Source organism: Triticum dicoccoides, chromosome 6B (genome assembly GCF_002162155.2).
Source record: "Triticum dicoccoides isolate Atlit2015 ecotype Zavitan chromosome 6B, WEW_v2.0, whole genome shotgun sequence".
In the NCBI taxonomy this organism is placed as follows: Eukaryota; Viridiplantae; Streptophyta; class Magnoliopsida; order Poales; family Poaceae; genus Triticum; species Triticum dicoccoides.
The window spans coordinates 652,669,385-652,679,192 of NC_041391.1; the positions used below are offsets into that span (position 1 = coordinate 652,669,385).

Here is a 9,808-nt window from a genome sequence, read left to right on the forward strand (position 1 = left end):
CATAGCTTGTCTTTTCCGATTATGCATATAGTTTTCATCTAGTAATATAGTACAACTAACACGACTTATCACATACTACCTCCGTTTGGGTTTATTAGTCCCCTTCGTATTTTGTGTCAAATTTTGGCCGTAGATTTGACCAACAAGATATAAGTTGTATGTCACAAAACTTATATTGTTGGATTCATATTTGTAAGAGGTTTTCAATGATACTATTTCTGTGGTATATAACTTAGTTTTTGATAGTTAAATCAAAGGTCAAAGTTTGACTTAAAATACGAGGGGGACTAATAAACCAGGATGGAGGTAGTATTTGATATGATGTCTTACTTTGAATATTTACTCTTACATGATGTGACCATTATTTGGAACTAATAACGTTTGGCATGATGGCTTTCAGTAGAAAAATATTTATGGTTGTTGCTGCAATGTATTGTTTGTTGCTTCCTTCATGTACAATACACTCACTCACCCACACATCATAGTGGAATCAATCTTTCCTTTTTCTCAATTTAACACCTTTTCAATTATTTTTCATTTCAATCTATTTCAGATATTTCTGAATATAAGAAATACAATTTCCTTAATGAAATGGTTGGACGTCAAAAAAAGAAAACTGTCGAAACTCTACTCTCTTCCACAATACCATCTAGCTCAATCTTGTCTGACACATATGGTACACCTTCTCTATGTTCTGTTGATGAAAACAACCAATGAATGCCGATAAATATGCCGGATGTTACATTGACATGGTTTATCCATCGTTATATACTGCAGGTTATCAAAAATACATAAAATTCCTAATTTTACTTGAAATTTGATCTGCATTCCAGCTCTGCTTCAGTTAAAAAGTTGCTTAAATATTCTTATGTCTTAAATTAGCAGTGTGTATCATATTTGTTATTCTATTAAATTAATCTAGTTAGGGCCATGGACATAAACCATGTACATCTTCCTCCCCCACTAAAACTAATATATAAATGTAAAAAATCATTGGGTCTTATCCACCTTAGATTGTTTCTAATGACTTGCATTTATCCGTGAAATTCAAGCCTTAAAAAGTATGCCAATTTTTTATCCTTCGAAAGTCCGCCAACTTAGATGCCCATTTTTCTGTCAACTTTAGCTACTTTTAAAATTACTTGGTATAAATAAATTTCATGACTTTTCTTACATATGTGGAGTCCTCAAGTAAAGTTTCTTTGCAGGGGAGGCAAGCAATGCTTCGGTGATCCCTCCTGGAAATTTTGATCGAGAAAGTCAACCTTGCATGCAACCTACACATTCCGAGGTACTTTTGTTTCATAAACATTCTTCTGTGCAAGCTTCTAGGCTGAAATTTTCGTCGTTGGTAATATCTTACATATCCGTTAAAAAAGTAGTAATGTCTTACATATTGCTTGCTGCACCTCTCTCCTAGTAGTAAACACCAACTAATTTTTGCGTTGCTGAGTTTTGTGTCTTCAGCAACAGCCAGTTGGTACAATGGGTCAGCGGTACCCGAACAAAGGTGAGGTGCAAAAGCAAGTTCAAAGGAGAAGCAAGAGGCAAGAACCGAGTGGAAGGGAAAACCTGAGCAGAGGTATTTTTTCTTCCGCACGTTGCGGCATGCACATCTTACGAAGAATGCTGAATTAACTGATGATCTTCTCTATTTTCATGCATGCACTTTTGTTAGCACTCGTTCCTGCACCAGTGAGAAAAAGCACGAGAAGAAAGTCAAGGCATTTGCAGGGGTGGCTTGGTGAAAGGTTTCTGTATAGCAGTAAGTATGGCGGATTTGTTGTTTGTTCTCTTGCAGTGTCACTTTTATGTAGGATGCTGATAGAAATTTGTGCTCTGAAATGAGGTCTAATTGGCTAATAATGGTATTATTGACTCTGTCCCTGCTCTTAGAGTACAAAAAAGGCAATTCAGGCTTGTTTGGTTCGTAAGGAAAGTGGAGGAAGCACATAAGAATAGGAAAATTTTCCTTTAGCAGCATTATTCATTTATTTGGTTCAAATGAATAGAGCAAAGGAAAACTGAAGGATTTTTTTTTCTCTGATTTCACTTCCAAAAGGAAAAACACAGGACTTTTACATTCGGCTTGGCCCTCATTTTAGAATTCCTACACACAAAGAGGCATCCTAACTATACTTTCTTTTCATGTAACTTGTGCAGATAGGCTACCCGGCGCAATAGGCATTAAATCATATTCTCGCGGTGAAGATGGCAAGGTTGCACTGAGAGTGGAATCCTTCCTGCCCAAAAAATATTCAGATCTTGTAGCGCAAGTCGGGATGTACTGAGGTTCTTGGATATGTTTCAGTCATGACGCTTATATCTATCCTTTTGTGGGATTTGCGAGCTTTATCTTAGCCACGCAACAACTTTTGAGATTGATGTTGCCATCTATATTTGAACTTGTATCCTGTATTTTCACAACTTATCAGGCACGGTTGTGCATGTGGGATGAGGCAGATATCTCTCTCCATTGATTGTTTCAACCTAGCCTTTGAGCTTTGAAATTTTAAGTCCTTGCATGCCAGTCACAATATAACATCTTGGAACGTTCAGGTGCATGTGAGTTCGGGATCGAAAAAAAAAGTCATGTCGTCAACAAGGGCCAAGGTTCAGGCCTTGCCTACAAAAGAAGGCCCGTTTACTTCTGGTGGCATCTTTTCAGAAGGAAGAATTTTCTATCTCCCACCTCACTATAGCAACCAACAAAACAGTTTTCTTGAAAAGGAACCAACAAAACAAAACCATATACATACAAGAAAGTTCAGAGATAGCACTGGGTGATTGGAGCTCCTGCTATGTACGTTGTTGTTGATTGCCAACCACGCATCTAGGAACTGAAACAGAGTAAGTTGGACCAAAAACACACTTTTAGGGAATTTTAGCACATAACACAGACTCCAGGACTAATAAATGAAAACCCCAGCAACTAGTAGTTTAACAAGAAATCTGACAAGTGGGGTCACCTCTCATTAACTAGAAGGCCAACGCTAGGCGCCGGTCGACCGGCCCAGTTTCTGCCGGTCGACGCACATGCGTTGGATTAAAATTTCCTACGCCGTCTGATGCAACCTGTAACCTCACCTTAATGTAGCAAGAGGTTTCTGGTGAATCCATGCGTCTAGCCAGAAATAAGTGTTTGTGCCAGAGTGGGTTAGAACAAAGGAGATGGCATGGAGTGCTGGAAGTTGCTGGTTTATAGTGCGGCCGATGAAGGAGTGGCTGTTTTGTGGGGCGATAAGAGCATTGGGGTGTTGCAAGGCAATCCAGTCTAGCCAAGGTGTTTTATCCGGGAGTAGAGCTTTTATCGTGAATTTCATTAGCAAACAGTTGTTCGGCTTATGCAAGTTTTTTAGGCCTAGATCACCACAGTTTTTTGGTTTGCACACATTTTTCCAGGCAACTAAGCATTGAGCACCGGTACACGTTTCCTCTGCGGCCCAGAAGAAGGCACGCCTAATCGAGTCTAGGGTTTTTAGAATGCTTTTGGGGATGAGGAAAACAAACATAAAATAAACCAGTATGGAGTCTAGGACTGCAGAGAGTAGGATGAGCCTATCTCCTTTGGAGAGGATTTTTGCACGCCAGCCCGTAAAGAATTTTCGACATCGCTCGATGACAGGTAGGAAGGCGTTTGAGGGTAGCTGTGTGGGTGCTAGGGGAAGGCGTAGGTAGATCTGAGGGAAGGTTGATGTTGGGCATTGCATGGTGGAGGCAATGGAGTCTGCCAAGAGAGGGGCGCGTGCATGGGCACGAACGTTGTTTTATTGAAATTGATAGTGAGGCCAGTGGCCAAAGCGAAGTTATGTAGGATGTTTTTTAGTTGTTGGGCGCCCTCATTGGATGCTTTGGCGATGATTAGTGTGTCATCGGCATATTGTAGGACAGTTGGCGGAAGATGTGGGAATAGGGGGTGGCTGAGGCGTGAAAGGTTGCAGTCCTGCTGGATCATTTGCAACGATAATGAAGAGGTAAGATGAAATGGGGTCTCCCTGCCTAAGGTCGTTCTTACAATTAATCCAATTCCCTGGTATCCCGTTGAGCATAACTGCGGTTTTCCCGGTGGAGAGGAGGTCGTGAATCCAAACTGTGAATTTAAACGGGAAGCCACGGCAACGTAGGACGGATAAAAGGGAGTCCCAAGAGAGCGAGTCGAGGGCTTTGCTAAAGTCTAATTTAATTACCATTGCAGGGGGGCTTTCTGGTGTGGCCGACGAGGTCGGCAGTGTAGACGAAGTTTTCAGCGATGCAACGGCCTGAAATGAACCCAGTTTGGTTGGGTGAACCAGTAGCAGGATCAAGGGTTTTAATCTGTTTGTGAGAACCTTTGCGACTGGTTGTTGTGCGTGTGTTGCTCGCTGCGGAGATGGTGGTGGTGGTGGTGCGGCCACTTGGGATCGACGGTGGCTGGTTGGTGGTGTTCTTTGGTGTTCGGCGGCGGTACTTTGGCTATCTGGTGGTGTGTTTGTGCGGCAGACTAGGGTCGGTGGTGGTGTGTGATATGGTGGTGGACTGGTGGTGGCGCGGCCGGCTTGCGCTGGTGTGTACGGTGAAGCGATCCGGGTGTAGACTCGGCTCCTTGATGCCCTTCGGCTTCGCCGGCGGTGCCGCTGTTGTGTTGTAGCCTCGTTCGTGTGTGACTCTTCGTTCAGGTGTGGACTCGGTCACTCATTGCCCTTCGGCTGCACCAATAGCCTTGACGCACCATGGATGATCTCGGTTGATTGGAGCTCTTCGTCTACGGTGGTGGTGTTCTCGTGCAGCTCAGGATGGTAATGGTTGCTCAAGAACCTCTCATGATTGCCATTGTGTTGCGGCGAGCTTCGTGCTCTTGGTGTTGTCTCGGCTCATCTTTGCTCAAGGTTGGCGCAAGATGCCTTTCAAAGTTGCTAATCGTTCCGTTTTCCTGTGGCGGAGCCCCAGTCAAGGTTTGTGTCTGGGATGACACTTGTTGATTGTGGATGCTCCTGAATTGTGCCATGGGGGTCGGTATGCTCACCGATGCGTTCGGCTGTTTGTAAAGTCCTGGTATTGTGATCTCCCGACGACACCCCACATCTACTTGCGTCTCTCGTGGTGATGGTCTTATGCCTATTAGCTTGGACGTGCCTTGTACGGTTTTTGGCCCGGTTTTCCTTATAAACGGGTCGATTTGTTCAGGTTTTCGATCCGATTTTCCTTATAAACTAGGCCACTCCTCTGGCATTTTGGCCACTTTGAGTAATATATTCAGGTGGAGGAACTCCTCCCCCGGTGATTCTCATAAAAAAGTCAACACGAGGAGGAGGATCGAACATTGGGGAAGTTGTGTCCGCGCATGCCGGACTCCGCGCTCGCCGGCCGCCTGCGCTCGTCCTCGGCTTCCAGGGCCGCTCTTGTCGGCCACCCGCGCCCCGTGCTCAACGGGCTCTCGTGGTGCCATGCTCGCCGGCGGCCGCTCGTGCTTGCTGGTCGGCCAATGATAAGGGTTGTAGCTTCTCGCCGTTTGGTTGTAGCTTCTTCGCCGACTCATCGCAGCACCACTGTGTATCATCTGCTTCTCACCGGCATCACCTCTGGCACCATCTTTAGCTCACCGTGCCGGTTGAAGCTTTCTCAGACGCCGGTTGCAGCTTCGCCATAGCAGGTTGCAGCTTTCTTGTGTTGTTCGTAGCTTATGTCGCCTCCGGTTGAAGCCTTTTTTGTCACCGGTTGAAGCTTTTTTTCCATCAACGGTTGTAGCTTTCTCAAACACCGGTTGCAGCTTCTGTAGTGCCGGTCCCAGCTTTCGTCTTCCCTCCGGTTGAAGCTTTTTTTCTCGCCGGTTGTAGCTTTCTCAGGTGCCGGTTGTAGCAACCTCGACTGCCCATCGTACCGACAACACCTCATTACAACATCGACGGTTGCCGGTTGCAACACCTGTGGTCGTCATCTCCAGCTCCGGCTAATGCTGGTTGTAGCACTGTCTTCGGGTGCACCGTTGTAGCATCCCGAGGGAACACCATCGCGCCTCGCATGGCCGTGGCCCAATCCAGTGCCTCTCCTAGCAGCATGCTCATCGTGCGCGTCCTGGGGGTGACCAGGACGAACTCACGGCGTCTCTGGGGGAGTTCGTGCGTGCCGCCGTGGCTGAAGTGGGAAGGAAAGACGGGGAGGCGGCTCGCTGGCCATGACAGGGAAGAGGGTGGAGAAAGAGCATCCATGGAGAAGACGAGGAAGAGAACGCATTGGGCACGATGAACCACAGTGAGGGAGAGAACGAATGGAGAAGACGATGTGGAGAAGAGGATAAGGTTTGAGGGCTGCAGCGGTTGGTGGGCCAGAAAAAGCACGTATGCAGATGGTGTGTGTAGGCGTGGGATCTAATCACGATCAGATGGTTGGCATGAGACCGGCGCAACGTTTCGGCCGGCGTCCCGGCTGGAAACGTTTTCCTAACTAGAATGATGGTTCGAGTTGAGCCGGCTAGATGAGCTGGCCATGTCTCCAAATTGATGAAATATATAATATTATTTGGCCATATATGTGGAGTTTTTGAACTAGCCGGAAAATTTCAAAAACTTCTTATAAATCAAATTAACTGTTCTGGCCTAGGCACAATAGATTGGTTCTGCTCTGCGTGCGTACACTATAATGTACATGCGTCTGCTATAGGGAGCTGGAGCTTTTATTTCATGTCACACAATATATTATTTTAAACTTAAATTATTGAAATGCCCACTCACGAAGAAAATACCATATTAAAATTTGCCAATTGTTAGGGTAATTCACATTTTAGTAATATCATAGTTTTCTAATAACCAAACGAAGAAAAATGATCAGCCGCCTGAAATTCTAATGTTTGTGCTAGTGTCACCTTAAAGAATAAATAAAAAATAAAGAAGAACAAAAAAAGTTTTCCAAGAAAGAATGAATTAGTGGCTTTGGTATTACTCTTTAAGAAACAAGGAAATTAAAAAATTAAAACTACTACTGACAAAATTTCCACAAAGTTTAAACATGACTGGTAATATTTTATAATATATGCAATAATAAGCATAAACTAGTGGAATTTCGCCAATTTTTTTCCTAAGAAGTACTAAATTAGTGGAATTGGAATTAACCTTTCTTCTAAATAAATAAAAAATAAAATAAAAATGACAAAAATTTGCACATAATTTACAAATAAATTGCGGTTTTCATAGAAGCAAGATTAAACATATAATAGTGGAATTTCAGAAAAATGGAATTTCCAATGAAGGAATAAATTGTGGCATTTGTATTACCCTTAAAATAAAGAATGAAAAAGACAAATAAAACTAAAATAAAATAATGAAGTTTTCAAAGGAAGAATGACTTAGTGGCATTGGTATTAACCTTTAAGAAGAAATATGATAATTATTTTTTAATAAAAAGACAAATTTTCATACAATTTAAAAACCAATTACACTTTTTATAATATGCAAGAAAAATCATATAATAGTGGAATCTTAGAAAAAATGAAGTCGCCTTAGAAGATGTGAATTTGGTGGCATTGGAATTACCCTTAAATCATAAATAAAATGAAGCAATAATAATCATGGAGTTTCTAAGGAAGAATGAATTAGCGACAATGGTATTTTCCTTCAAGAAGAAAAGAATAAAAATAACGACCAGTAACAAACTTTGCACACAATTTACACAGGAATTACTTTTTTATAATATGCAAGCATAACATAGTGGAATTTCGAAATAATGAAGTTTCCTAAGAAGAAAATAATTTAACGGCATTGGTATTACCCTTAAAGAAGAAAGAAAATGAAACAAAAACAAAAGAAAAAACAAAATAGTGATGTTTTCTAAGAAAGAATGAAGTTTGTGGCATTGGAATTACCCTTTCAGAAGAAATAAATAAAAACAAACAATGATAATATTTCCACACAATTTACACAGACATTACGCTTTTTCATATGCAAGTATAAGCATATAATAGTCGGATTTAAAAGAAATAATGTTTCCTAACAAGAAATGAATTTATTGGCATTGGTATTATCAATAAAGAAGAAAGAAAATGAAACAAACTAAAGCACAAACAAAAAATAAATTTTCTAATAAGGATGAATTAGTGTCATATATGCAAGAATGAGCATATAATGGTGTAATTTCAGAAGAAAAAATGCTTCTTAAGAAGGAATGTTTTTTTAGTGGAAGGAAGTAATGATTTACTGACATTGGTATCAACCTTAAAGAAGATAGAAAATGAAAACTAAAACATAATAACAAATTAACAATAATGAAGTTTTTTATTTTAAGAAAATGGGAAATAAAAAACTGAAAAAAATTTGGACACATCTTTGCACTTATCTACTATGTAAGAAATAAACATATAATGGTGCAGCTTCCACACTCTAATATAATTTATATGCATTTTATATTGTATTTATGTGTATACATTTTGCACTCATCCAACATCTAAAAAAATACCCATAAAAACATACTAAGAAAAAGAAATAGAAAAGAAAAAAGGCATAAAATCACTAGAAAAAAAAGGAAGCATCAACGGCCCATAAAACATGAAATGGGCTTCCACCCAGTAAGGAATCCACTAACCCAAAATAATGGTCAGTCAAATTTTGGCCCAAAACATGATAGCAAACACAACAGTAAAAAAAATAAAGCACGGATCTTCAAGAAGAAATTAATGGCTTAAAATTGACTGACCCAAATTCGTTTTTCAGGAGACTTATGTGTAACAAGTCTAGTAAATCAACTTGTCATGCATAGCCAATGGTAGGTGAGCCCCCTCATTTAGATTTCTTGTCGGACATCTTTTTTTTTTGATGGAAGATTACCCCGGCCTCTGCATCTGGGCGATGCATGCAACCATTTTATTAATTATTCACAAAGACATTATAAATTAATACATCAGGTAGTCTGAAGCCGCCATCCTAGCAACAACTGTCGCTACTCCTATCCACCTGATGAAGGGGTGCCGATAGTCCGAGGCTAACACCAAACAGACATCGCACAAATGCCTAACATCTAAAGCCAGAGGCCCCAACCAAGCCACATACTGGGTTTGGGGCATAAGCTGGTCTGACGCACTCTCTGTGTCGTCGCCGCCATCTTCAGAGCAGAAAGTAATGCACCGACTTTGCCAGGCCTCTCTTGATGGGAAACGTAGCATGCAATTTCAAGAAAATTTCCTACGCTCACGCAAGATCTACGTAGGAGATGCATAGCAACGAGAGGGGGAGAGTGTGTCCACGTACCCTCGTAGGCCAAAAGCGGAAGCATTAGCTTAACGCGGTTGATGTAGTCAAACGTCTTTTCGATCCAACCGATCAAGCACCGAACGTACGGCACCTCCGATTTCTGCACACGTTCAGCTCGATGATGTCCCTCGAACTCTTGATCGAGCAAAGTGTCGAGGGAGAGTTCCGTCAGCGCGACGGCGTGGTGACGGTGATTGTGAAGTTATCCGCGCAGGGCTTCGCCTAAGCACTACGTGAATATGACCGGAGGTGTAAATTGTGGAGGGGGCGCCGCACACGGCTTGGAACAATTGATATGTGTTCTAGGCGCCCCCCTCCCCACGTATATAAAGGAGGGAGGAGGAGGAGGCCGTCCCTAGGCGCGCCCCAAGTAGGAGGAGTCCTACTTGGGCTCCTCGTAGGATTCGCCCCCCCTTCCTTTTACCGGAGGGGGAAAGGGGGAAGGAGAGAGAGAAGGAGAAGGAAAAGGGGGGGGGGGCGCCGCCCCCTCCCCTTGTCCAATTCGGACTCCTCCCTTGTGGGGGGCACGCCACCTCTTGTGGGCTGGCTTGCCTCCCTCCTATGGCCCATATCTTCCCCCGGGGGGTTCCGGT

General features: G+C 42.6%; 1 protein-coding gene across 1 annotated transcript; it reads left to right on the plus strand.

The window, feature by feature from the left end:
- The first annotated feature begins 1,180 nt into the window (after positions 1 to 1,180).
- Positions 1,181 to 2,489, plus strand: LOC119326775 (centromere protein C-like). The gene is made up of 4 exons (XM_037600386.1): positions 1,181 to 1,291; positions 1,468 to 1,582; positions 1,679 to 1,765; positions 2,164 to 2,489. The coding sequence occupies exons 1-4, from the start codon at positions 1,271 to 1,273 to the stop codon at positions 2,289 to 2,291; spliced, it is 351 nt and encodes a 116-aa protein (XP_037456283.1). The 5' UTR covers positions 1,181 to 1,270; the 3' UTR covers positions 2,292 to 2,489.
- Positions 2,490 to 9,808: the final 7,319 nt, after the last annotated feature.

What these genes read in the sequence shown, in the direction of transcription:
- LOC119326775 (XM_037600386.1), top strand. Translation starts at nt 1,271, where the DNA reads ATGCAACCTACACATTCCGAG. An exon ending in AAGGGAAAACCTGAGCAGAG is followed by an intron (nt 1,583 to 1,678) that starts GTATTTTTTCTT and finishes CACTTTTGTTAG; the next exon opens with CACTCGTTCCTGCACCAGTG. An exon ending in TGAAAGGTTTCTGTATAGCA is followed by an intron (nt 1,766 to 2,163) that starts GTAAGTATGGCG and finishes TAACTTGTGCAG; the next exon opens with ATAGGCTACCCGGCGCAATA.